This window comes from Camelus ferus, chromosome 21, assembly GCF_009834535.1.
Source record: "Camelus ferus isolate YT-003-E chromosome 21, BCGSAC_Cfer_1.0, whole genome shotgun sequence".
Taxonomy (NCBI): domain Eukaryota; kingdom Metazoa; phylum Chordata; class Mammalia; order Artiodactyla; family Camelidae; genus Camelus; species Camelus ferus.
The window spans coordinates 18,024,983-18,050,854 of NC_045716.1; the positions used below are offsets into that span (position 1 = coordinate 18,024,983).

The 25,872-nt window shown below is 45.9% G+C and overlaps 3 protein-coding genes across 8 annotated transcripts; 1 reads left to right on the top strand and 2 right to left on the bottom strand.

Moving 5' to 3' along the window:
* Nucleotides 1–156: 156 nt before the first annotated feature.
* On the bottom strand, nucleotides 157–3,267 carry NIT1 (nitrilase 1). 6 transcript variants are annotated; one of them, XM_014562295.2, is made up of 7 exons: nucleotides 3,095–3,267; nucleotides 2,353–2,451; nucleotides 1,838–2,092; nucleotides 1,623–1,726; nucleotides 1,266–1,399; nucleotides 973–1,098; nucleotides 157–700 (listed from the first exon to the last, which is right to left on the bottom strand). In XM_014562295.2, exons 3-7 carry the CDS (start codon nucleotides 2,080–2,082, stop codon nucleotides 434–436), a joined length of 876 nt encoding a protein of 291 aa, XP_014417781.1. In that variant the 5' UTR covers nucleotides 2,083–2,092; nucleotides 2,353–2,451; nucleotides 3,095–3,267; the 3' UTR covers nucleotides 157–433. The 6 variants fall into 6 exon arrangements, with proteins under 6 accessions (XP_014417781.1, XP_006174021.1, XP_014417759.1 ...); XM_006173959.3 differs by having other exon boundaries at nucleotides 3,047–3,267; XM_014562273.2 differs by having other exon boundaries at nucleotides 2,353–2,433; nucleotides 3,047–3,128.
* PFDN2 (prefoldin subunit 2) lies at nucleotides 3,119–14,508 on the top strand. Its single transcript, XM_006173955.2, has 4 exons — nucleotides 3,119–3,273; nucleotides 13,287–13,375; nucleotides 13,490–13,613; nucleotides 14,205–14,508. The coding sequence occupies exons 1-4, from the start codon at nucleotides 3,199–3,201 to the stop codon at nucleotides 14,379–14,381; spliced, it is 465 nt and encodes a 154-aa protein (XP_006174017.2). The 5' UTR covers nucleotides 3,119–3,198; the 3' UTR covers nucleotides 14,382–14,508.
* A 201-nt stretch (nucleotides 14,509–14,709) lies between these two features.
* Nucleotides 14,710–16,610, bottom strand: KLHDC9 (kelch domain containing 9). Its single transcript, XM_032463885.1, has 4 exons — nucleotides 15,954–16,610; nucleotides 15,544–15,703; nucleotides 15,257–15,455; nucleotides 14,710–14,988 (listed from the first exon to the last, which is right to left on the bottom strand). Exons 1-4 carry the CDS (start codon nucleotides 16,472–16,474, stop codon nucleotides 14,822–14,824), a joined length of 1,047 nt encoding a protein of 348 aa, XP_032319776.1. The 5' UTR covers nucleotides 16,475–16,610; the 3' UTR covers nucleotides 14,710–14,821.
* Between the last annotated feature and the right edge of the window lie 9,262 nt (nucleotides 16,611–25,872).

Here is a 25,872-nt window from a genome sequence, read left to right on the forward strand (position 1 = left end):
GGAGCATGCACTGGGGCTGGGACATGCACTGAGTGTCGCACTTTTATTTGGGTAGGGAGGCATGTTGAATGAGCCAGGAGGCACAGAACTGGAGCCTAGTCCAGCTGATACAATACCACCTTCCTTTTCAGCTCCCCAAAGTGATGTCCAGACACAGACTTTATGATTATTATATTTTTTTTCAATGCCAGTGCTGCTCAGCCCTCAGCATTACTTCAGTTTTCATGAAATAAACAGTGACTATAAAATTCCACCTTTCTGAAACTGAAATCTGAGCTCAGGCGAAAGTTTTTTCTTTCCCAAGAAGCTGAGCCTGTGTTCCGTCAAGAGAGAGAAGGTTCTCCAAGTGAGGGGAGCTGCGCCTGGGTCCTGCCTACAAGTCACAGCAACACCAGCTCACAATGGGGGTCTCAACTGACAGAAGTCAAAAGTCTTAAGACAATGGGTGACCCAGACTGCTGTAGAGGTCAGGCCTGCGGTGCTGGAACACAGGCAGGTTTTGGCGCAACTGTCGCAAGTAACCGAGGTCAATTCGGGCAAGGCAGAGGCCTGGTCCTTCAGAACAGCGGGCCACCACAGTTCCCCAGGGATCTACCACCATGCTGTGGCCATAACTTGCTCTCTTCTCATGATGGCGTCCACACTGTGCTGCCGCCACTACATAGCACTGGGTTTCAATGGCACGGGCCCGCAGCAACACCTGGGGACAAACAGAGGCATTCACTTAAGTCCATGAACAACTAGTCGGGAAGTGATAGGCAATGGACATTACAGGCCTGTCTACCCATTGTGACCATTCTCATAATTGCCTACGAATGATTTACTATCTTAACTATTCTGAGAGACAATGATCTGTGGAAATGAATTTTCCCAGTAGGTGGGAACGGGAAGAAAATCTTTCAAATGGTAGAGCCAAGGGGAGAGAATAAGGTTCAGAGAAGGCGCTTATGTTCTGAAGAGGTGTCCTCTTACCTCCCAGTGGGCTGGGCCTGTAACAGATCCAAAAGCTGAAGGGTAGGTAAGTATTTCTGCTCCAGCCTGAACCAATGCCAGAGAGAGTTCAGGGAACCGCATGTCATAGCAGATAGCCAGACCAATCTGGAATGAAAAACAGCCTATTTAGTCCGCCTGCCCTATCTGTCACAGCATCTAGTCAAATCTCAGCTACCCCACTTAGGGCTTTCTATCCTCCACTACCACTTTCAAGTATTCCTATTCCCCTCCCTCATGTTCCTCTCCCACCCTCATCCTCTTGCATCTCCCACCTTGCCTGCTGGTGTGCTGACAGGAGACTCAAGACTGGGCCCAGGTATGGTAGAGTTGCTTTCACGCATAGGTCCCTGTCCTGGAATCTCTACATCACACAGATGTGTCTTCCTATAAGTGGCCACTACTGACCCTAGAGTAAGAGGGAGAAAGAGTACTCAGGGCTGGTGATCTGGAAGCCCAGCTTAGTTCCTCTCCTCCCAAGGAGGAGGCAGCTTATGAGGTACGTAAAGAAGTACAAAGGCCCCTAAAACCCTTGGACAAGGAAACAGAGTTTAGACAACAGTGTTCTGGAGAATCTTAGTTTAGGTAGAAGAGTCTGAGAAGAGGCAGGCTAAAGAATTTTGAGGTCTCACCCTTGTTGTTCAGAATCACATGACAATTGTAGATTTTCTGAGTCTGCTTCCAGTCTTGGCCACGCTCATGGAAACCACCCAAGGACAGCCAGAGTCCACATTCCCTGAGGGGGAGGGGACACTGACGACTCTTCTCAAGGCTCTACCCTCATATCTGGCAATCCTGGGACATTACCCCAAAAGAAACTACCTCTCCCTCCCCCTTTCCCTGATACCTGGCAAGCTGGGTATATTCTCCCAAAAGGTTCCCACTCAGTGGCTCAGACAGGCGTAGCGTCTCTTCAGGGTCCCGTGCAATGAAGTCAAATGCCTCAGGCAGGAAAGCCAGGCAAGCGCCCAGTCTGGCAGCCTCCCGAACCAGCTCAGCACATGTTTTAAAGTTCTGCTGCTTGTCTGGTGTCGACGTTACCTGGCACACAGCCACCAGGGGCAGTTCCCAGGAGGAAGAGGAGATAGCCATGTCTCTGGGTCTGTGAATAGCATAGGCAGGACTGATTTCCTAGTATGGGGAAATCCAAGTTTAATGATAAGGGCTTAAATGAGGAGGCAGGAAGGCTGGACTTCCTTTTGATTTTTCTCTTACAGGGCACAATGACCCATGGCACAATGACCCACTTATCAAATGTTCTGTAGATGGTTGGCACCCTAGTGTTTCCCACCACCCATTCATTTAACATTTATTGAGCATCTACTATGTGCCAGGCACTGAGGACCCAACAAAACATGTTACCTTGGCTGAGCACAAAGTACTGAGAGTCGAGGTATCCGCAGTCCAGGACACAAGAGAAAGGACAGGAGCTGGTGAGGAGGCCTGATGATAAAGCCCAGCCTGAAGAAGGTGAGGAAATCAGGACACCAGCCCCTCCCTCAAGCAATAAATTTCTAAGATCCTCTGACTTCTCTCTGCATGCTGTGAGGCTCAATCAGGGCCCTGCCTGTAAAAACCCCCAAGTCTTCAAAACACTCTCTACCGTAAGTAAGTATGGGCTACCAGAAGAGATCATAAAGTGGGGAGATGGAGAAAAGGGCTCTGCTCGGCACCTGAATATCCCGACTTCCAGAGATCTCACATCAAATTGAAGCCCTTTTCTTCAGCCAAACTTTTCGTCAGTTCAAAAGTCATCTCCAAGATACTCCCTTGGTTTTCCTAGCCGCTCTTCTCGACTGTGCACTTGCACAATTTTATTGACTCAAAGCATATTTCCCCCCTTCCACAAGAATCTCTGAGGGGAAGTCCACCCTCCCTCGCTCCTCACCACCTCACGGCGGGCAGGGGACAATTAGCACTCGGATCCCAACCCGCGCCCCTCTCTCCAGTTAACCCGTCCTTCCCCGCCTCTCTCAGGGCAGAGCCTCTGTTGCACCAAGTTAAAGCACCGCAGGTGGAATTCACCGCGGCGGGCAGGATAAGTAGTAGGTCCTACATGAAGATACGGCCAAAACCAATCGCAGGATCTGAACCGAAGAGCGACCTGGAGACTGAGGCGCCGGAGCCAGTGGGCGGTAACTCGGAGACCGGACGTGACGCGAGGCGGGGGCGGAACTGCGCAGGCCGGAAGCCCAGCAGGCGGTGAAGATGGCGGAGAGCAGCGGTCGCGCCGGCAAGAGCAGCGGGAGCGGCGCGGCGAAGGGGGCGGTGTCGGCAGAGCAGGTGAGGAGCCGGGAAGGCGAAGGAGAGCAACCCGGCTGGGTCTGGAGTCGATTCGAGAAGAGCCGGGAGCCTGCGACTGGCTCAGGCCTTTACTTCAGTCCCACATTAGCGTGGCCACCCAGAGAGGGGAGGGTCCAAGAGAAGATAGCCGAGCCCCCGGGGAGAGAGTAGGCGGATTGGTAGGTGAAAGCCACGCCTCCGTTGGGGCGTTTGGTGAGCCTAGGGGAGAGGAAAACTCTGAGAAGCAGAATCTGGGAGGATGCACAGGTCTAAGAGAAGATGCGTGGTCACTTTCCCCACTTCTCCGCACCCTCAAACAGGATATGGCTGGGCAAGGCAGCTCGTAACGAACCTCAGGGGATTAGTCAACGGGCTGGTTGTGTAGTCTGTTACGTGACCCCGAAACCTCGCTGACAGTCGTCGTCAGTCTGCAGAGCCACGTGACTCCCATACTCGAACAGTCTAGTGTTCCATACTGTTTTGATTCGGGAGTCATTATTAGGTTGAATTTCTTAAGAGAGCAGAAACCCTTTTCTAATCCGAGCTTGCTTTTCTCCCATCGGTAACGTTTGATAAATTAGTCAGAAAGCCCTTTGTGGCTTGGGAACCGTGGTTTGCTAATAGAGGGGCTAATGTTTACTAAGGGTGGGAAGAAATCTACGTAATAGGAAGGGGAACGTAGTTAAAACAACAGCTCTTTTAATTACAGGTTCATTTATCAGTTTTTCGTTGAACAGTTACTACAGGCAAAGGTATCTGCATAAAGATTTTTAAAACTGACACCTGCAATGAAAGAGCTCTTAGTCTGGTGAGGAAAACAAGACATACAAAATGTTAATATGAGGCAGGAGTAGACCTAAGAGAGGTATAAAGTTATTTGGAATTTTGGGGAGGTAAGAAGAGATAGTTTCTGATTTTGGGGGAAAAGGCAAGGGAGAAGGAACCTAATATTTTTGAGGGTCTACTATGTGTCAGATACTCTGCTGGGTACAGTGAAACAGATACATGAAATAGACCTTGTTTTCAAGTTAATGGACAGACTCATTTCAGAAAAGACAAACCAAGCAATAAGCTTCACAGTGTTCCTCGCTGGCTTTCTCAATGTCGGCTAGAGGAAGGACCCCTCCTAAGCAGGAGGTTATGAGATTGGGGGGCCAAGTGGGAAAGGGAAGTGTGGTACAGTGGGGTGGCTAAGTGAAGGAGTGCACTGGGGTCAGATAGATCTGTGTTTGAATCACATTTCTGCCATTTACTATCTATACATGACCTCCCGTGAATTACTTCTTTTGGTCTCCTGGGAAGACATAATGATTCCTACTTCACTGTATTTCAATTATTAAGCTAGACAACGCATGCAAAGTGTTTTGCACAGTGATTGGAATATACTATGTGCTTAATAAATGCTAATTATTTTGTTTTCTAGAAGAGAATCCTTCATCTCGATTATAAAGGATGAGGGAAGTTAGTCAAACAAAGAAGGAAATGGAGAATTTTCTAGATAGAAGGAATAATGTGTTTAAAAACACTGTAGCATGAGACTGCCCAACATGTTTGGGATACAGGTGAACTTAAGGTTTGGGATGGACTGCAAAACTTGAATGTGAGGAAAAAGGGATAAAAGGAATTTGGGGTGTCCCTCAGGTTTCTGTCTTTGATGGTGCCATAGGGAATGTAGGAAGATGGATAAATTTGGGGAGAAAATAAGTTTGGGTTTGGGCATCTTGTGGGACATCCAGGTAGAGACATTTAGTAGGAAGTTTTATTTATAAATCTTGAGTTACAAAAAGAAATCTGAGTTGGAGATACAGATTAGAGAATTACGAGTTTATGGATGATAGACCAAGCTGTGGTTGGGGATGAAATCATCTAGGGTTTGTACAGAAAGTGAAAAAAGAAGCAGAACAAGAGTGAAATCAGTATTTAAGGGGTGATAGAGAAAGAGAAGCCCTTAAAAGAGACTGAAGAATTGTGATAATTGAGTTCTGAGGCTGTTCCTTGCTTAACGTTCTCTGGCTTTTGTTTGTATTCCAGACAGACCACTGGGTAAACAATATTATATTTATCATTGCTGCAAATTTGAGCCACATATATCCCATATAGACAAGCTGGAAGCAATAACACATTGTACCAAGCACTTTAACTTGTTTTATCTTCTGTTAATTACTATGATTTGAAGTAGCTGTATTGTCCTCCCTTTACAGATAAGGATATTCAAGTTTTAGACACTTAAGTTAACTTATCCAAAGTTAGTAACTAGAAGAGCAGGGCTTTTAATTGAGGGACTTGAGAATAAGACAGACCTATTTTTTTCTACTTATACCATGACCATATTAGAGATATTTCGGCTGAGCTTGAAGGATTGGATAGATGTGAACAAGTGGCAATGAAAATGGAATATACAAAATAAGATAAGAAGAGGAGAACTCGGGAAACCATAGATTGACATGAGGTGCAGTTACTGGTTTGTTTAGCCAAATCATGAGTAGTAGCAAGTTAGAAAGATGTGGTCTTTAAAGCAAGCTGAATCTTTGCATGGCAAAGAATTTGGGACTTTTTAATGTAAGTAGTAACAGAGTCACAGAATATATGTTATACTATTGATTTTTCCCTCATTACATAAAACAATATGTTCATTTTAGAAAATAAAAGAAAAAGTACAAAATAAGAAATAAGTAACCGGGGGGTGGGAGTAGCTCAGTGGTAGAGTGCATGCTTAGCATGCACAAGGTCCTGGGTTCAATCCCCAGTACCTCTGTTAAAAATAAACAAACAAACCCAGTTATCTCCCCACCCAAAAAAAAATTTTTAAAAAAGGAAATTACCCACGATCCTACTATCCATAAATAACTATTCTTATCATTTTGTAGTATATTCTTCAAGAGTTTCCCCCCTTTATGTTTTTGTATATGTGTGTGTAAATAGAAAGGGAGGGCATGTGTATTGTACACATTTACATATTTTACAAAATGAGCATTATACAGTATGTGCTGTTTTGTAATCTGCTTTTTAAGCCTAGTAATATATCATGAATATCTTTCTACGTCATCCAAGTGTTAGCAGAATTAAATTAGCAGCAGTGTATATGATGGATTTGGAGAGTCCAAAAAGGAGATAATGTAGAAGATTCGCAGTAGTTCAGAGAAGAGGTAATGAAGGTCTCAACTAGGGTGATGTTGGTGAGCCTAAGAAAAGTTGCTAAGGTAGAGGCAATAAATTTGGCTTTTAATGGGATAAGGGTGTGTTCAAAGACGAAACCAGGGTTTCCTGTCTGAAGGTTAGAGTGGTGTTATTAGCAGAAATAGGGGAGACAAGAAGAGGAGCAGTTTAAAACGGGGCAAAAGATGATCAGTTTAGCTTTGAATGGCCTGAGTTTAAGGTCTCCATAGGACATTTAGGTGGAGATGTTTTGTAATAATAGCAGCTTCTATTTACTGACAATCTGTTGTATGCTGGATATTGTTCTAAGTCCTTAATGTAATTAATGAATCCTCACAACATCCTGAGACAGATATTATCTCTCCTTTATTGGTGAAAAACTTAGATTCAAAAAAGAAGTAACTTGTAATAAACTATAATGGAAAAGAGAAAAAAACTATGCATATATACATACATATATATGTAAAACCAAATCACTTTGCTGTACACCTGAAACAAACACAATATTGTAAATCAACTATAGTTCAACAACAACTACAAAAGAAGGAGTAACTTGCTCATGGTGAGACTTTGTAGCCGTTTCTGACTCCAGAGCTTCTTCCTCTAACTTGGAAGTGTGGATCTGGAATTTCTGAGAAAGCCTGAGTTTGTAGGCAATTACAATAAAGGCAGTTGTTGAAACTATGGAAGTAGCTAAGAATACCAACGGAAATAGTTCAGGTAATAAAGGGAGAAGTCCTATGAACAGAATCTTAGATTCGGTCTCCATTGTAGGGGTGAGAGGAATCTTTAGAAAAGAGAAAGGCGGTTGACAGAGGTAGGAGAACCAGAGAACTGAAGGGTCCTGGAAACTAAAGGAGAATGGAGTACCTACATTATATCGGTCACTTGACATATATCTTGGTTTAGTTCTCATTGTTACCTTGTGTTGGTTCTCTTCCCTGTTTGATTTTGCCCCTAGGAGATATTTGGCAATGCTTAGAGACATTTTTGGCTGTCACAAATAGAAGGAACTACTACTGGCTTTTAGAGGGTAGAAGCCAGGGATGTTGCTAAACATAGAGTGCACAGGACAGCTCCCACAACAAAGAATAACCTGGCCCAAAATATCAGTAGTGCTAATGTTGAGAAACCCTACCCTATGGTATATTAGCTCCATTTTATAAGTGAAAAAAAAGAGAAGTAACTTGGTCATATAGCAAGTAAATGGCAAAACTAGGATTTGAACCCAGGTCAGAAAGTCAGAAGTCTGGGCTTTTTCCACCATGCCACATTGCTAGTTGAAGGAAGAGTTTCAAGAAGCAGATTGTAGATTGAGAAAAGGTCACTGGATTATGCAGGTAGTTAGGAGACCGTTCATGATCTCTGTCTGAGAAGATAGTTTAATAAGTAACAATAGTTTAATAACTAGTATAGACAGAAGACAATCAGAAGGCGATTTAAAGTCGACTGGGAGTGAATGAGAGGTGAGACAGTGAGTATAGACTAGTCCTGAAAAAATTTGATGAAGAGAAGGGATGAGAACCATCATTTGATGGAGTAGTAAGATCAAGTTTTAAAAAACTTGTCAGAAAAAGTGGCACTGTTTGTCAGAAACAGCGGCACTGAACTGAAAAGAAGATATTTAGTGCAGCGATAGCCCAGAAAATGCTTTTCCAAATGCATCTACACGTAATTCTATATCTCTTCTATTCTTCTGTTGAACCCAGTAAGAGTACATATCATGTAGATAAGAAGACCAGATGACATTTGGGGGATAAATGTAATGATTGTATACTTTCCCCAAAGTTACCAGAGTTATATGGTATTGATTAAAAAAACAAACAAACAAAAAACACAAAAATAAATCAAATGGAAATAGTTTGACTTTCATAAGAGATTATTATGTGATAAGCCAGGAAGCTAGGAATAATATATCCATAAAAAACGGATTCTTAGAGTTAGACAAACCTGGGTAGAAGTCGCAGTTCTGCAGTTTACTGTGTTATTTTATCCACCCTCCACATTCCACCAGCCTTGGTCTCCTGATCTATAAGATGAGAGTACATGTCTTATGTTTTTTATTATTGTTGTTTGCATGGATTAGAATTAAATGAAATAAAAAGTCTAGCACAGTACCTGGCACCTAATAGTGTTCCTTTACTATGCAAATTGAAGGAAGGCAGGTTATTATAGGACTATGAAAGAAATAGGTATTTTAAAAGAGGTTACATCTGCATATTTGAAATTTTCAAAGAATATAGTGATAAAGATTAGAAGGCAGGCTGCCTGGTGGAAAGTAAGGAACACAATATGTAAAAATAGAAAAGGTTTTCTATTAAAAAATGTAAGGCATTGATATGCATTTATATATGAGCACATAGAAGGAATTAACATGGGGGTAGAGAATAGCTAGAACTGCTTCCTTGAAGAATCTAAGTTGAAACCTGAAGAAAGAATTAGAATCAGGCAGGGCAAAGGGAATGAGAGAGGTCTGGGTAAGTGTACTAGGTAGCATGTGGATTCTGCCCTGTCAAAGGCAGCTGATTAGAGGAACTGCAAGTGGTTCCACAGGGCAAGAGACCTGAGTGTAAGAGGTGGGGAAAGGCTGATTGGGAGAGGTCAGCAGGAACCAGGTCTTCATAGGATTTTTTTCTGCTGTGTTCAGAAGTTTGGATCTTTTACCCTGAGCAGTGGGAATCATTGAAGCTTTATGTGTAGGAATAATATGGTTAGTTTTAAATTTTAGGTTATTTGTGCTGAATGTGGAGAACGGATTGAAGGGGGCAGATCTGGAGGCAAGTGTGGAACTCAGGAGGCTTTAGTGCAGGTGAGAGAGGATAATGAGACGGAAGTGGATGATTTGAGGTATTTAGCAGATGGGTATGATTTAGAGAGTAACTGGGTGTGGAGAGTGAGTCAAGGATGATTCCCAGGTTTCTGGAACTAAGATCTCTTCCTTCTCTAAAAATTGTTAAATTAACAAAAATAATATAAGCTACCATTAGGACTCTGAGGCAACAGGTGCAATCATGATATTTCTGATAGCACTGTAAAGTCATCTGGTCATCTTGGAGAGCTTTACAGCAGCAGGAATTAGAAGCTATAGTAATGTTAATCCCTTTTGACTCATTCATCTCACTTTTGGGAATCTGATTCAATAAAAATGGCTGTAAAATTTTTGTACTCTTTGTCCAGATATTTAAAGTCAATGCTATTTATTACAGAAAAATTGGGAACAACCTAAATGTCCCAATAACAGAAGAATAGACTGTTCTTAAAAATATATCAATAGGGTGAAAATGCTATTATAGCCCTTAAAAAAAAAAGAAACCACATCCTGTGGATGAATAAAGAAAATCTCTCCCTCCCCCTCTCTCCCTTTCACACACAAGACACACATACACACACGCACACACAGAAGAATATTATTCACCCATAAGAAAGAAGGAAATCCTCCCATTTGTGACAAAATTGGTGAACTCTGAGAGCATTATGTAAAGTGAAAATAAGAGAAAGACAAATACTGTATGATCTTACTTATATGTGGAATCAAAAAACAAAAACAAAACACAACATGAACTCACAGAAACAGAGTAGATAGATGGTTGCTTGGAGGGGGAAGTGGGGGCATGAGTGAAGGTGGTCAAAGAGTACAAACTTGGAGTTATAAGATGATTAAGTTCTGGGGATGTAATGTACAGCATGGTGACTATAGTTAACAATACTATATTGGACACTTGAAAGTTGCTAAGAGAAGAGATTTTAAAAATTCTCATCACAAAAAGTAACTGAGGTGATGGATGTATTAATTAACCTTATTGTGGTAATCATCTCACTTATAAAATCATAATGTTTTATACCTTAAACTTACACAATGCTATATGTCAATTATATCTTGAGGGGGTAATTAGGTTAATTTATTTATTAAATTTTTTTTTTAATGGAGGTATTGGGGACTGAACCCAGGACCTCATGCATGCTAGGCACGCATGCTACCACTGAGCTATTCCCTCCCCCTTCCATTGTATCTTAATAAAACTGGGAACAACAGCAGCAAAAAAAGACCACATCCCTTGTAAAATTATTTGTACATGCCAGTTATGAGAATGTAAAGAGCTCTGTAGTAGTTTCAGGGCTTGAAGTTACTTTAGAATAGGATAAGTAGTTGGTATTTTTTTTAGGGGGAGGTAATTAGGTTTATTTTATTTATTAATTTTTTAATGGTAGTACTGGGATTGAACCCAGGACCTCATGCATGCTAGGCACGCACTCTACCTCTGAGCTGTAACTCCGCCTAGTAGTTGGTATTTTAACTGGATTTTTTTTGATGTTTATGTGTAAAATGATTTAACAGGGTTGAGAGAGTCAGCAGTGACCTGGCCATCCCTGCTCATGACAGGCAGCTTTAGGAGAACAGGGGATAAAGGAAAGGGAAGGAAAATTAGGTCGAGCCATAGGAGAGAAGATCATTAGAAAAGTTGTATTTTAGGAGGAAGAATGTGGGAATAGAGCACAGCCTCTCTGTCTTCATTACCTGGCAGACCCCAGAGATGGCAGGTTAATATCAGCTTATTTTGCATTTAACTAACAGTTTTCATTTAGCTGCTAAGAGATTTCATTTCCTTCAAGTGCATCAGTGGCTGAAACTTTTATAATAACTAGGGATAGCTCATATACTTAAATAGATTTACTTTAGTTTGGTATTTGATTAAAACTCTATAAACTGGACCAAGAGGAAATAGGGGTTGTTAATTAGCAAGAGAGTTTGAAGAAAAGTTGGAATTAAAAAATATATTTTTACCTTTAGTTGTGTTAAATTGGTGGTTGAAAAGTAGATTTCTATTAGTTACTAAGGAAATAAGTTCAGGCCTCAGAAATTTTAGACATTTTAGCTGATTTCATTGATGTATGTTAAATACAACATCCATCCAGAAGAGTGGGTCATTTGGATGCTAGGAGAACATCTAGAATCTAGTTTAATTGTAGAATATTTTTAAATGAAAGTATTTTGATGTGTTACATTGACAGTGGTGAAAATGCTAATTATAAATGGAGTAGTTTTGATATAGGCAATTAAGGTGAAGGAAAGTAGCTTGTAGTGAGTGAGATTTCCAAGGCATTTGCCAAAATGAGTGGATGAAATAGACTGAGATGAGAGGATGGTGGATGGGAGAAGGAAGCAAGTTGCTAGAATGACAGGTTCCTAGTTAAATTTATTCCTTCATTCATTGGGCAGTAGAAGGGACTAGGGGTGGTACAGGACAGCCATTTGGATTATCAGCTGCATATGAACCTTGCAGAGAGAGCTAGAGATAAGGGATCCTAATAAAGATGAGGTGGTTAGTCATCAATGGTAATGAGACTAGAGATGATGTAAATAGGAGTGAGAGATTTGGCAGCTGTTTGAATGAATAGGCCCACTGCTCTCAGCTGATTTGGAGGGTACAAGGGGGCACTTCTGGATTTGGAGAGAAGGCCGTTATAGTAATTAATGTACTTCACTGCTTACAAAGCTATTTCACACTAATTCACTCATGTGATACAACAGCTCTGTGAAGTAGGTATTGTCTGCATTTCACAGGTGAGAAAACTAAGGCTCAGAGAGATTAACCAAGTGGTTCTCAGTTCTGGCTGCACATCAGAATTTTGTGGGAGATCTTTTTGAAATACAGAGGCTTGGGCCTCACTCCCAGTGATTGTGAAATTGTTTTTAGGCTCCACTATTTGTGTTTTAAAAACATTCCCCTGGTGATTCTAACATGTAGTGATGCAGCAAGGGTTGACTGAATAGGGTGAGAGGTCTGTCAAAGGCCATAAATCCAATATGTGGCAGGCGCAAAACTTGAAACCTGGTCTTTCTCTTTCATCTGCTACTTCTTTCCAAATACAGTCATCAGAGCCATATACTGGAAGTGATGGTGGTGGTGTATTAGTATCCAGTTTGATTTCCAGAGTTAAATTCTGGTTTTCACAGTTTTAATTCTCTGCTCAGTTTCTGGAGAACAAGATGCTGGTAGTAATCACTTTTCTAGGCCTTCACATATGTTATTTCTTGTGCCTTTTTAGCATCCTCCCCTGCCCCCCACCCCGCCCAATTTGTCATCCCTCAGGCTTCAGTTAAGGTGTTTTCTCTCAGGAATCCTGTATGTTTAGAGGCTACAAAAATGGACTTTGGGCAACTTTTTTTAAAGGAGTGTTTTAGAAAGATGGTGGTAGGTAGAACTGAACACAATGAAAAGAAAGGTTAAACAGCTAAGCCACACAAAGTTCAAGAACTTGGGCATCTTTGGGGATTTCAGGGATAGGGGATCATCTCTATAAGGTATCTTAGCTCCAGCTGCCTTCTGTACCTGTTTGTCTCTACTCAAAATTCAACCTGCAGAGAGTCTAGCATAGAATAGGTCAATGTCCCTGTGGTCAAGGAGCAAGCGTTCTGTGATTAGTAGCCCCACAAGAACCCCACTGAATTAAGGAGGGGCAGTTCCCCAATGGGAGGGATGCTAGGCAGATCCAAACAAGAATCGCTCATTACAAAGCCTTTCCTGATAGCCCTCTTTAGCTGCAAGTCTAAGTTCCCCTGTAGGTGCTACAGTGGCTCTCTACCCCCATTCCTATATTATAAACGCCTTTTCCTCACCAAACTGTAAGCTGCGAGATGGCCCAGCAAATGTCTCACACCTAGTAGGCATTCAGTGTTGGGTGAATGGAATTCCAGACAGACTTAAGTTAGAAACGGCAAACTGTGTTCTACTTCTTTTCCAAGGTAGGTGTCTACTACTGCATCTTTGTAAAGCCTGGCATCCTATGTTGTATGTTGACCCTCTGCCATTTTCACTGTTCACTCTCTCAATTTTATCTCTTTCTCACCTTCTTAGGTAATTGCTGGCTTTAACCGCCTGCGGCAGGAACAGCGGGGCCTGGCATCGAAAGCAGCTGAACTGGAGATGGAGTTGAATGAGCACAGGTGAGGAAGCCGGGAGAAGCAAACAGTTGGAGAGTTGGATGGGCCATTTTGTAAGAGAGGGTTGCTGCAGAGTGGGATGGAATTCTCAGATCTTGCCTTGTCCTCCTTCCTCAGCCTAGTGATCGATACCCTGAAGGAGGTAGATGAAACCCGCAAGTGCTACCGCATGGTTGGAGGGGTGCTGGTGGAGCGGACCGTCAAAGAGGTGCTGCCTGCCTTGGAGAACAACAGGGAGCAGGTAAGCAAGAATCCCTGAGTAGAAGCTCTGGGCAACAAGGGGTAAGGAAGAGGAGGCCAGGGATTTAGGGAGTATGGGGGAGGAAAGTCTGGGTAGGAACTCACGTCGAAGACAGCATAAATAGCCTAGTAGCCTTTGCTCTTTAGGCTATGCTAAGTCTAACTCCTTAGGCAAAAGAGTTGCTGTGTGCCTCTTTCCATAGGCTCTGTGACCTGGCTGGGTTGGAAGAGGGGAGGTGGATAGAATGGTGTTTCTCACACTGTAGTCCATGGATCCTTGCATCCAAATCACCTGGATGACTAATTTAAAATACAGCTTTCTGAATCTGCTGATTCAGAACCTTTGGGGATGGGACCCATAAAGTGGCATATTAAAAATAAGCAGCCCAGGTGCTTCTTCTGCACACTAAGGTTTATAAATCATTGTTTTAAAGAAAGGAGTACTTTTAGTGTCTGGGCTCTAATATTAATAGTTGGTTAAAGGTGAGGTTAGAGGTATCATCTCTCCTTCATTTCCCCAAGTCATAGTCCATAACAGATGGGAGAAAGGAGTCCTGAAATCCTTATGTAATCCCTGTTGTTTGCCCTCTAGATACAGAAGATCATTGAGACACTGACACAGCAGCTTCAGGCAAAGGGAAAAGAACTAAATGAATTTCGGGAAAAGCACAACATTCGTCTCATGGGGGAAGACGAGAAGCCAACAGCCAAGGAAAACTCAGAAGGGGCTGGGGCTAAGGCCAGCTCAGCTGGAGTGTTGGTCTCCTAGGGAGCAAGGCCTTTGCATTTTTTTCTACCCTGATTCCCACTTCTAATTTCTCTTTATTGTTATTATTATTATTTTGTCTGCTGTTGTAATATTTTTTTTGTTAATTAAATGTTTTGGTCAGAATGTTTATCTCTAGTATGAAGCTTTCTCCCAGTACTAGAGGCAGAATTTGCATGGGGCACGGACAAGCATATAATTTGTGGTTTTGCTTCCATCAGGTTAATGGCTCACAATATCAGACTAGGTCCCATATTTTACCGTTTCCCTTGCAAATAAAGATACATACCCTATTCACTGCCCTCCTCCCAAGAAGATTCAGAGACAAACGTTGACTCTCGGGATGAAATTTAATGAGCTTTCAAAATGAGGCAGATCTGGTGACAATGCTTTATGAGTTTGCAACAAAACAGAGGCTTGGCAATATATCTTGGCACTGTTCTTTAGATAAAGAAGTCCAGGATGCAAACCTGTGAACTAGCTGTCCTGCCATCCTCACCGAAACCCCCAACCAGGTAAAGCTGATCATTCCAAAGGCAGGTCCGATGGCCCGTGCGTTTTAGCCCATGGTCTGCACAGGGAAAGTGGAACCACAGAGAAGGAGACTTGCCTGTTGGGTAAGGGCGGAGGGTGGTTATTGAGGCAGTAGCATTTTGGTCCCCATGGGGCTCTTAACAGGACCAAATTCTTGCCCGTTATTTTTCTCCTCACTTGATTTATGGGCCTTTAAAATATTTAATATTCTGTTTATTCCTTCAACTTGTTGACTAATTCTTCCTCCTCCCTAACCCATTCCTCCATCCTCTTTCTTTCTGTAGTCCTCAGGTTCTCCTATCTTCCCACCTTTTACCCTTCTGAACCATTAAACTGGCTCTCACGGGTATCATAGATGTAGAGGTCATTGCAGATGGTGTCTCTGGCTCTGGTCAGAGTTTCTCCACCAAACAGCACAGCAAAAGGCCCAACCACAGAACATGAGTGATGCCGTAGTCCTCGAGGCCCCTGCCGAGACCCCTGGCCACTGCTCACCAGCCTTGCAAGCTGTTCCGTCAAACGGGGGGCAACAAGTGGTTCCTCCTTGAGGGATAAAGAAGGGACTGTCTGGAGGCATTTGGGCATCACAGTTTTAGCTCCCTTCCACCCTTAGCATGTGAGTAGATAATACCTTAATCCTCCCATGACTCCAACGCCCAGCTACTTCTGGTTCAGCTGAGTTGCATCCCCCAAAGAGCAATAGCTGGTGACCTTGGTGGAGCCCAGGACTTTGAAGCAGGGCAGCACAGTGACCTGAGCGTGAGACTGTATGGCAGCCTTCTTCCTTATAGCTGTGGATATGCAGAAATGCAGCCCTGAGTTGGGTTTTCTGAAAAATCTAAGTGCTGTACTGCCATTCCCCGATTCCCACCCACCTTGTAGAAAGGAGGCAGGATTCAGTGCAGCAGTTCGGTTGAGAAGGGAGGGTAATATTGGTAGAGTTTAGCTATCTTAGACATTAAAGAGTTCTGGGGAAGGAAGATTTGGATAAATTGTGTGCGAATCTACGTAGACAAAGGGTTTTGGGCAACGGTGTCGTACCAATAAGTGCGGGCGCCAGGGTCCAGCCTTAACGTGTAGATGCTTCCATAACGACGCTGAGTGCGGGTCCCGCCCTCCCTGCCTGCCACCCGCAGCTCTCGATCGGAGAGGCGGGTACAGGTATGACTACTGAGGCCAGCAGGGGGGCAGTTGCCTTGGGCGGCTCTCCACGCCTCCCACACACCTAGCTCCGTGTCCAGGGCGGCCACTGTGGCCAGGCGACGCGACCCGTCCCAGCCGCCCACCACGCAGAGCCAACGCCCGCCCACTGGCGCTGCGTCGTGATGGCTGCGCCTGGGGCCGTCCTGGGTTCCTACCCGCACGGCCTGGCCTCCAGCCGGGTCAAAGACCACCGTATCATTGCTCGGCTCTCTCGCTCCTCCGGCTAGAAGACCCCCTACCAGATAGAACCGTCCCCGCAGTTCGGTGCATGAATGGAAGGCCCGGGCCAGCAGCGGGTCCCGCGCCACCGGCCGCCAGGTCCAGCCCGAGCCTCCCGCCCCACCCACCGCCCCGGCCATGGGTACAGGGAGGGGCGGGCTGCGGCGCCAGGAGTCCGGAACCCCCCTACATCGCGGCCCAGGCTTTCCCGGAACAGCCTCTATTCCCCTACCGGAAGCCGTTCCGGGTCCCCACCACAGGCCACCGGCTTCGCTCCGCCGTTGCCCAGCAACCACTGCCGCGGCTGCCGCACCACCGCTGCAAACTGAAGGTCGCAAAGCACTGGTTACCGTGGAGATAGGAGACTTGGGTAGCCACCAGGAACCACACAGTGTTGTCACCATGGCGACAGGAGCTTTTCGAGTTAAAGAAAAATCTTGAAAGATTAAATTCCGAAAGTCGGAGGATACCCAATTCGTGAGAAAGATCCCTGTTATCTAAACTACAAATTCACTTGGGATTATGACATTTGGGGGGATGAGGAGGGAACCAAGTGCTTTTGGCTTTGGCGTTTCTAATACGTACTGACCTCTCCAGAGATGAGCTAGAGGAGGCAAAAGTCAGAGGGAAGGCAGTGAAAGTGGACTAAGCACTGACCTGGGAGTCAGGAGACTTGGGTTCTGGTGCCAACTATATCTTGTCTCTCAGAGTGATTATTTTTCTCCAGGTCTTCTCTTTCTCATTTATAAAGTGTACCTTTGGCTTCTCCCTTAGGTGTCTTCCAGACCGACTATCCCGTAGTAAAGGCTTGAAGGTCCTAATTGACTGAGTGGGACAGTCCTTTCCTCTCTGGCCACTAGAGGGTAGTAGAATCTAGTCTGTCAGGGAACATTGTAAGGGGAGGGGAGAGAGAGAAAGAGAGAGAGATTGGGGTGGGGGTGAAGAAAGGAAAATACCTTAGGCATACTTGAGCCTTGGAGAACTTTTCACTATTGAGTTCTAGGAAGAGTAATTCCTTATTTCATCCTGTCTCATAGGCTTACACAGCACAAGGAAACTGAGGTACTGTGGCATCTGGAACTCAGAATTAAGGTCAGGGAGTTTCTCCTGATAAGATCCAGGGCAGAAGCTGCCCAGCCTTAGAAGCTGGATGGGAGTGAGGTAGGGGAGGAGTGAGAAGAACAGACTCCTGCCCCTCCCTGGTATCTTCCTTTTATTCAAGCCAAGTCCATGAGCTTCTTCTTAACTCTATCCCTCCAAGACCCAATGAAGAATAAAGAAGCCCAGCTCCAAGTGAAAATGTACACTTGGAGTGTACATTTAGCTACAGGTGAAAATGTAGACAAATTTCTACTCCCAGCACAGCTGGGGTGGGACAGAAACAGGGCTTGTGTCCCCCAAGGCTGGGCTGTAAATAAGAGTGATGACTGCTTACTTTTGCCTTTGATTTCTACACATCAACTTGATCCCCATCATGCCCAAGAAATTTAGGGCATAGAGAGTGGCTGGGGCTGCACTGGGGACGGGCATGTAATTCAGGGATCTGACAGCATAACAGGGCTTTTCCTACTCCTGATGGTAACTCTCAGTCCTTAGAGAAAACAGCATGGGGAGGGTATGGGCAAGAAGGTACCAGGACCTGTTTCCCACCTATAACCTTAAAGCTGAGACCCAATAGTAGCTTAGAAAGTCTCTATCCACCCAACTATAGCTTCCTCTGAGTCTGACAAAGAGGATCCTCAGTTTTCCAGATCATGGTAAAAAAAAAATGTCTTAAAAAAAATCACTAACTTCAAATGTCCTTGGTTGAAATCTGAAAGCTAGTCTTTTCCCTAAGGCTCTGACTGGCTAACCTCCCAACAGCTGGATTTGGATCTGTCACACTCCTACGATTTAGGCGAGGAGCTGCCTGGGGGGTGGTGTCATTTTGCTTAAACCTTATTGGCTTATATGCCCATTTTAGGCTATTACTTTTGCTTAAGTCTTTGGCTGCTCTGCCAGACTCATTTTCTGCCTCTTCTGGATAGAACAGGGAACTCCCCACCACAGGGGCCTTTCCAGCTCCTCTCTCCCAGCTTTGTTTTCCTTCTACTCTCAGCTTCCACTTTGACTCTGAGTCCTCAGCATTTGGCATCTCACTTGAACATGGAGCCTGAGCCTCACATATTCCTTGAGTGTATCCTCCCCCTTACCAGTTCTGCACCTCCTCCACTTCCAACTAGTAGCTAGAGGTGTCTATCCATTTCTGCTCCTGGGGAAGGACTCCTACCTCCCCAGTTTAGTCTGACTCAAGCTCATATTTTGAAGAAGGCAGAAAAGAAATGGAGGAGGGGGAAGAAGAAGAAAAGAGAGAGAGAGAAAGAAAACAAGCCTATTTGCATTTGTCTAATCCATACTTGACTCCCCAGGGCAGCATCTAAAATGGTCTATAATGACCTTGTCAATGATTAAAAAAACAAAACAAAACAGAAAAACAAAAACTGAAAGGGCATTAAAATAAAGTGAAAGGCACACCTGAGAGAGAATTGTTAGAGACAGGGAGAAGGGCAACCAGGGCTCCTCCTCTGGACCTGCTTTCACCTGCTAACAATGTACAGGGACAATCTCTGTCCAGGAGTGGGGATGGGAGCAGATCATCCTGAAAGTCTTAGAATCCTGATGTGATCCATGAGTTTGGTCTCCTCAAATGGCTGTTTCTGGCAAGCAAGGATCCATACAGCTCAGCTTTCCAGTCTTAGTCCAGCCCCAAACCTGTACCCTCTTGTCTCAAACCTCCACAAAACTCTTGGTCTATCTTCTCCTTCCCTTAACTCCATTTTCTGACCCTGGAACCATCCCTGGTTCTCAGCATTGTTCAATACACCTAGAAAGTGAAAAATTGGACCCTAGGGGTCTTAGTCACACTCTCAAGACTCTCTTAGTTCCCTCTGCCTACATCTCCCAGGCTCTCCCATCCTTCAGGCCCTCTCTCTGGCTCTTCCTCTATTGTCCACTGACCTTTCTACATTTTTCCCACATTTCATTCTGGCCACTTGATTTCCTGGCCCCATGCTTTCTTGGCACCAATTCTGGCTCTTTGCTCTCAGCTCAGCCGGAATAAGGACATGGACAAACAGAAGGACAGAGGAATGACCAGGAAAAGAGACTCCAAGAGACCAGATCTTGAGATGTGTTTGAGACGTGAGCTGAAAGGAGTTTGAGAGAAAGGTAGAACTGTAAGCCGACTTGGGGGTGGAGGGGAGTGAGAATCAGGGGAGTTAGAGAATGATCGGAGGCGAGATGAGGATGGGAAGGAACTTGAGTTTTTGAGGGACATAGTGATATTAAGTAGGAAAGTATCAAATGGGTCGTTGTTGAGTGGTGGAAACTGAGGGTGGAAGTGGAAAGTAGCTGAGTGGGCAGTAGCTAAGTGATCCCAGAATTGGGCAATGGGCATCCAGAAATTTCGCTTTAGGTCTTTCTGTCTGTTTCAGAGCTTGTCTCAGCTTCTTGTCTCTTTGAATTGCCCTTCTTCAATAACCCGTCTGTGTATGTGTGTGTTTCTCCCTGTCTCTCTGTATCTTTCTATCTCTAGGTTTCATCCTGTCTCATTGTGCCTTGGGATCTCTCACCATTTCTACTTTATGTTTTCTCTCTGGGTCTCTGCCTTTCTGTCCTCCCTATCCTCTCTCTCCTGAAACAGAGCCAGCTCTCTGACTTTCCTGCAAGGAGCTTTGGAACCTTCCAGGAGTGGCCAGGCTTCTCTCCTTTGGCTGTATTCTAGAATTGTAGAACCAGTTTGGTGTCCCTGGGCACAGTCCTAGGGTATTGATTACTGATGAGGATGTGAGTGAGCTTCAACATACAGAGTCTTTTCAGGGAGTCAGATTTCCCCACAGAGGACCTTAGAGCATGGAGGCCTAGGCCCAGGGAGAGAAGCCAGCTGGCAAGGAAAGATTTGTCTCCAGTCTCTGTTCCTCTACCCTTTCCTTCTAGCTCATGAGCCAGTGCTTCCTACTCTTGCTAGTTATCACAGGTAAGGGCCTCTTTCTCTATTTCTTGATCCCTAGCCCTTCTTTTATACCACTCCTAGAACTGAAGGAAAAATTGACATTCAGGAAGGCTTCAAGGTGGGGCTGGAGGACAGTTACTAGAGGTTTCTGCAAGGAAAGCATGAGATGTGGCAGATGATGTGGAAGATGCTCAAAAGGGAGTCAGGGGCTCTACGCGGTTTCCACCCCTGCTTCTCCAATAGACTGGGACTTCCCTCCTCCATCCTCAGCTCACAGGCTCCCAACCCTGCTATCTCTGGAACTGAAAACTGATGCAGCACAGGGTCCAAGTCTCTGAGTGCAGTGGGAGTGAAGCCAAGAACTAGTCCTGCTGCAGTGGGGCCTTGGGGGTGTCTTGGAACCTGAAGACCTGGCCCTTGCTTTCCAGGGCCACGCAGAGAGACAGCCTGGAGCACTGGGGCTCTGCAGCTGCCCCATATTCTGGCCTCTGACCAGGGCAGCTACACCTGCCTGCTGAGTGCTGAGCACTGATGATGGAAACAGGTGGAGCTGCAGGTCTGAGGTAACTTCGGTGCTGGTGTGGAGAGGAAGAAGGGGATTAGTGTTGACGTGATGGAGAGGTGAATATTCCTGGATCATACAGGAGGAGGACTATGCTAACAAATTGCAAAAGGAAAATCTACCTTCCAGTTACAAGAACCCCCTGATCCTACTAGTCCCCCTGATTCCCACCTCCCGCTTGTGTCCTCTCTGCTTCTGCCCCTCTCCTTCAACGTCTTCCCTCAGGGTCCTTTCAACACTTGCCCTCTCCCCTCACAGTCTTCCCCACTGTTTCCCCCCTGGGTCTCATGGTGTCTTTCTTATTCTTCCCGCATGTTCTTTTCTGTAGCTGTCCTGCCAGCCCCAGTGCCTGGTCCGAAGGTGATGCTTGACTGAAGGGCCTCAGGAGGCTTTTCCCCGGGGAAGCTAAGTTGGGTGGTGGCAGGAGCCCAGGCTGATGGCCAGGAAGTGTCAGTCTTTGGCTCAGAGAGGAACCACACTTTCAGCCTCTAAGGTGGATACTTGGGGACATGAGTGAGAGGCTACAGAGGCCTGGTGTTACCTGAAGATGCCCTGGTGGTGCAGGTCCTGCAGCCTGAGCTGGCCCCTGGGGGCTGCCTACATGTTCCCTGACAGGTGGGCTCTCTGGGAGGAGCCTGGCTCTTTCTGAGGACGGGGGTGGGGACAGGGATGGGGAGAATGCAGGGGAGCATAGTTTGGGTTCTTCCTAGAATACACTCTGTGTCCTAGGACCCCGCCTAATTGTTGCTCTTACCTCCCCCTTACCACTGCCCCACCTACTGCTGTTGTTACTACGTGGAAGACTATGACTTCCACAAGGGCTTCTACTCTTGTCCTGCATTAGCCAGGACCTACTTCTAGCCTTCTAAAAGTGCTATTCCACCCAGAGACATGGGGTCAAAGAATAAACGTGTCTCTCTTTTAACCCACGCCCTGGTCCCTGATCTTGTGATTATGTATTTACAGAAGCTTGGGGAGTTCATGGGGTGAGAGCAAGGAGGGGGGCTCTGCACTCAATGGCCTACTGAGAAACAAGGCCCAAATATGCCTTATGTTCAGCTACTTCCTCACTTCAGCTTTAGGGCTCTTTAAGGACAAGCAAATCCAGTCCCCTGAGCTCCAAGGGATATTGTTAGGCCCCGAGGAAGTGTGGCTGTCATTAAGGGATGGGGCTGGATACTGGGGATCCATGGGTCTGCAGGATAGGCAGATAGGAACGGCACGGCACACAGCACATGGTAATGTCTAGGTGGAATCTTGGAAAGCAAGACACCACCATCCTCATACTGGGCACAGTGAAGCTCCAGTTGGAGGGGAGCAAAGGTGTTTTCCACTGGAGGAAAAACTGCTAGAGCCCCTGTTTTCTGTGTGAGGGTCCCTCCCCACCCTTCCGTGGATGAGGAGCATCCTAGGGAGGAGCAGGAGGAGAGACTTTGAAGCTTCTATCTAAAATAACCTTGGTCCTGGGGGAGGGAGTCCAGTCCCCTATCAGTAATCTTCCACTATAATGTCAGTCAGCCCACAACACCTCTCTGTGCAAACTACAGAAACCAAGGCAGTGAGCAGATCAGGAATAGCTTAATATCACACAGAGAAACAAAGCCATTTAGAAATGGATTGCAGACATTTTGTCCACACCCAGGCTTCCAACTAGTTCCACTCTGATTTATTATCCACTCTCGACTCTCCCAAAGCCCAAGGGTCTCCCTGCCAGCTTTTGACTCTTTGACCTGGGCTCTCACCACAGACAAACAGGATATTACTCACTAAGAAGATCTCTCCTTCCCCCAACCCATCTTTCTGATACCTGCCCCCAACCCTTCCAAGCTTGACCCACTCCCTCCTTTCCCTGCTCACTCAATCTGACCCTCACTCTCACTACTCTTCTCCCCCACACCACCCCACCCATCCTTGTCCCTCCCTGACTCACCTCCAAGCCCCATTGACACAAACAAAAATTTCAGCACAACCCACTCCAACCGGTTTAGCTTAGGTGTGCAGCCTGCCATGGGGACAGACACAGGTTACAAGCGGATGCTTGGACACACGCAGGTAATGAACATCAGCAGTTATGCACACAGAGACGGCCCCAAGTATGGACACAGAGACACGGAGGGAACACATAATGGAGGGATATACACTGTTACAGCTGTTTACGTGTCTGTCTCTCCTAACTGAGGGCTCCTTGAGGGCAGGGACCACGTGTTATGTCTTTGTCCTCTCCCTGGAGCCTGGCACAAAGTGGTGCTCACTAAATATCTGTCAAATGAACTCAGGCATGCAGGCGTGCACGCAGTGATGCCACTCAGACAATATACCTGCTAAAGATGCCACCTTTACTTGAATTGTTCCCATTCTTAGGTCCCAGAATGTGGGTGGGAGGAGGTAGGTAGTGAGGCATGAGGGGAATGGGGGTTCAATGAGAAAGAAAGAACAGAACCCAGGAGACCAGGTGCTGGTCTGGAAAGTCTTTCCTAACCAATGTTTTCTTTCAGCCCCAGCATTGGAATTTGCCTTCTTCCATGGGCATCATCTCAGAAGAGGAAAGGAAGGGCCTAAGAATGAGTGTGTGTTCCCTAAGAGCATGGCCCTTGTCGGATATACAGGGTTGAGGGCACAAGAGGGCAGGGGGCTTGGAGACAGAAACTTGTTAGATGAGAGGTAAAAGATCTCTACTTCAGGCAGAGGTCTGGAGTGACTGCCAGGCCCAAGTGTTCCCTTTCAGGCACAGTGATGCCCCTAACCCTTCCTTGAAGGCCACCTTTGGTGTTTACTAAGACCTGAACATACCCCTGAAAAAATATCAGATACGTCCTGGCCTTAACATCTCTGGAAATCCCAGCCTCCCTCTGGTGTTCCTTATGGCTGGAATTAGAAGTGAATGATTGAGGGTCCCAACCAGAGGCTCACAGACTTCCTGACTGGTGGCACTGTGGAGGTGTGGTGGTGTATTGTGAGTGGAAAGGCTGAAGGGGAAATAGAGGCTGGGTATCCACCACATGAGCTAACTGCTTTCCCACCACTGTGCCTCAGTTTCTCCTGTGGTTTCCTGGATCAGGAGGGGTAAATCCGTGGGAAGGAAAGGAGCTCCTCTGAAATCATGCGATAGGATCCAAGGTGTGATAATTATAATTATAACACAGGATGCTCCTCCTCCCTTTCCCCCCGGCTCTACCCCACCCCTGCCACAGTGGATCTCAAAGAAGCATCGGGGTGGGGCTGCTCCCCCAGCACAGGTGGGGATGTGGGTCCTGAAGAGGGGAAGGGGTTCACCAAGGTGGAGGTGGAGAGAAACCAGAGCTTTGGCATTCAGCCTGGCCCCTAGGCTACCCATGACCCATGGGAACTAGCCCTTGAAGAAGGGGTCACTGCCATGTACACTGCTGAGATCTAGGATCTGAAGCCAGAACTGGGGTCCAGGTCCAGAGGCAGGATTAAAGTCCAGGTCACTAACCAGTTTCAGGAGAGTCAGGATCTCTGCTTCACTGATCCCACCTGACCACCTTTTCCGTTCATAACTTTAGGCCTTGGACGAAATGTATTCAGTTCTCATTAAGTGCTGTGGACTGTCCTAGCACAGATGGTGGAGACAAGATTAAAAAACAAGCCTGACTTTCAGGGAGTTCACAGAGCACAGCTCTCAGCCTGCCCCTCCTTTTAACACATTTACAGAATCCTTGGCACACAGCAGGCTTCAATCGATGTTTCTTGAATTGAAGCATACAATTTAGTTAAGGAGATAAGATGTGCACAAATTATGAGGACACAAGCTATAATAAAGGGACTAGCAGAGGCCGAGGAAGAACAGAAGGGAGAAAGATTAATTTTAGGGGGGAGGAGCTGAGAAGGCTTCATGGAAGATGTGGCATTTGAGGTCAGCTTTGAAAGATGAGTAAGATTTTGACAGGTAGAGTTGGGAGGAGGAGTGTGTGTAGAAAATATTCTACATGAAATGACCCTCCCCTCCTTACTGTTCTTGACTCCTCCTTCCTGCCCCTCTCCAGACAAAGGATCTTGTTGCAAGATTTTAACCCATATATATTTTTTTTCTCTCGTGTCTTCCCATATATTTTTTTTAGTCCCGGTCTGTCAGTGACCTTGCCCCTTCCCTTCCTTCAGTTTTTAGGGAGTCCAGAGTCTGCCCTCTCCTCTGGCTATCCCAGATAGGCCAGTAAGATTTTGTGTAACTTGGTGGTTACAGTACATGCATCCAAGATGAAAACAGGAGGTTTTGAGAGTATGAATACACCTATAGAAATCAAGATTTTCCTTGCAAAGTCCAGACATGTGGCTTTGTCCAATGGCCATGGATAAATGGATAAAATGACCAAGGAGGTGACGGAAAGGAACCCCTTTCCATTCAAGTAGCGCTGGTGCACTTTTGAGACTCCTGGCCAGTAATAAGAAGGTGTTGACACTGAGGGAGGGCCCTGCTAGGGAGGCCAGGAATCTGTGTGGCTAATTCCTCAGTCAATCCCTCTGCTTCTCCTATAAGAAGGAGGCATGTTGGGGAGGGGGTCACTCAAACTCCTTCTCAGGGGTCTTTGAACTAACCCTGTGCCTCAGGTATAGAGCTCTCTGAGCAAACCATGACACTATCAAAGTTGTGTGTCCTCCAGCAAGCCCCTTCCCCACTCTGGGCCTCTGTTTTCTCATCTGATGGATGAGGTGTTTGGGCCAGTACTATCCTCAGTTCTGGTCTTCTCTGACTCTGTGGCTCCAAAGCTGAACCCCTCCAGGAGATCGGGGAACTTGGCAAGGCCCCGGGAAGGCAGCAAGGCTGGCTGGGGTGTGGGATGCTTGGGTTCCTTTCCACCCACAAGGGCCTTGCCCCTGTTCCTCCTGGCCTGGTGCCTCCCTCTTTGAGCCACCCTGGGCCTTCTCCTACCCCTCCCCCACTCCCCCTTGCCTCTCCCTGTCACAGCCCCTTCCACACACGGCCAGGTAAAGCCTGAAGCTGACGATGGGATCCCACCCCCTGGGTC

Bases quoted from the DNA above. Each gene is read 5' to 3' on its own strand.
- NIT1 (XM_006173959.3), bottom strand. The intron at 1,727-1,837 runs GTATCAGGGAAA...CCTCCCCCTCAG, and splicing joins GAATATACCCAGCTTGCCAG to GGAATGTGGACTCTGGCTGT. The intron at 1,099-1,265 runs GTGGGAGATGCA...TTTTCATTCCAG, and splicing joins TCAGCACACCAGCAGGCAAG to ATTGGTCTGGCTATCTGCTA.
- PFDN2 (XM_006173955.2), top strand. From the start codon at position 3,199: ATGGCGGAGAGCAGCGGTCGCGCCGGCAAGAGCAGCGGGAGCGGCGCG. The intron at 3,274-13,286 runs GTGAGGAGCCGG...TCACCTTCTTAG, and splicing joins GGGCGGTGTCGGCAGAGCAG to GTAATTGCTGGCTTTAACCG. The intron at 13,376-13,489 runs GTGAGGAAGCCG...CTCCTTCCTCAG, and splicing joins ATGGAGTTGAATGAGCACAG to CCTAGTGATCGATACCCTGA.
- KLHDC9 (XM_032463885.1), bottom strand. From the start codon at position 16,474: ATGGCCGGGGCGGTGGGTGGGGCGGGAGGCTCGGGCTGGACCTGGCGG. The intron at 15,456-15,543 runs GTATTATCTACT...TTATCCCTCAAG, and splicing joins GGAGTCATGGGAGGATTAAG to GAGGAACCACTTGTTGCCCC. The intron at 14,989-15,256 runs GTGAGAGCCAGT...CTTACCCAACAG, and splicing joins CCTCTACATCTATGATACCC to GCAAGTCTCCTTCTCTGTGG.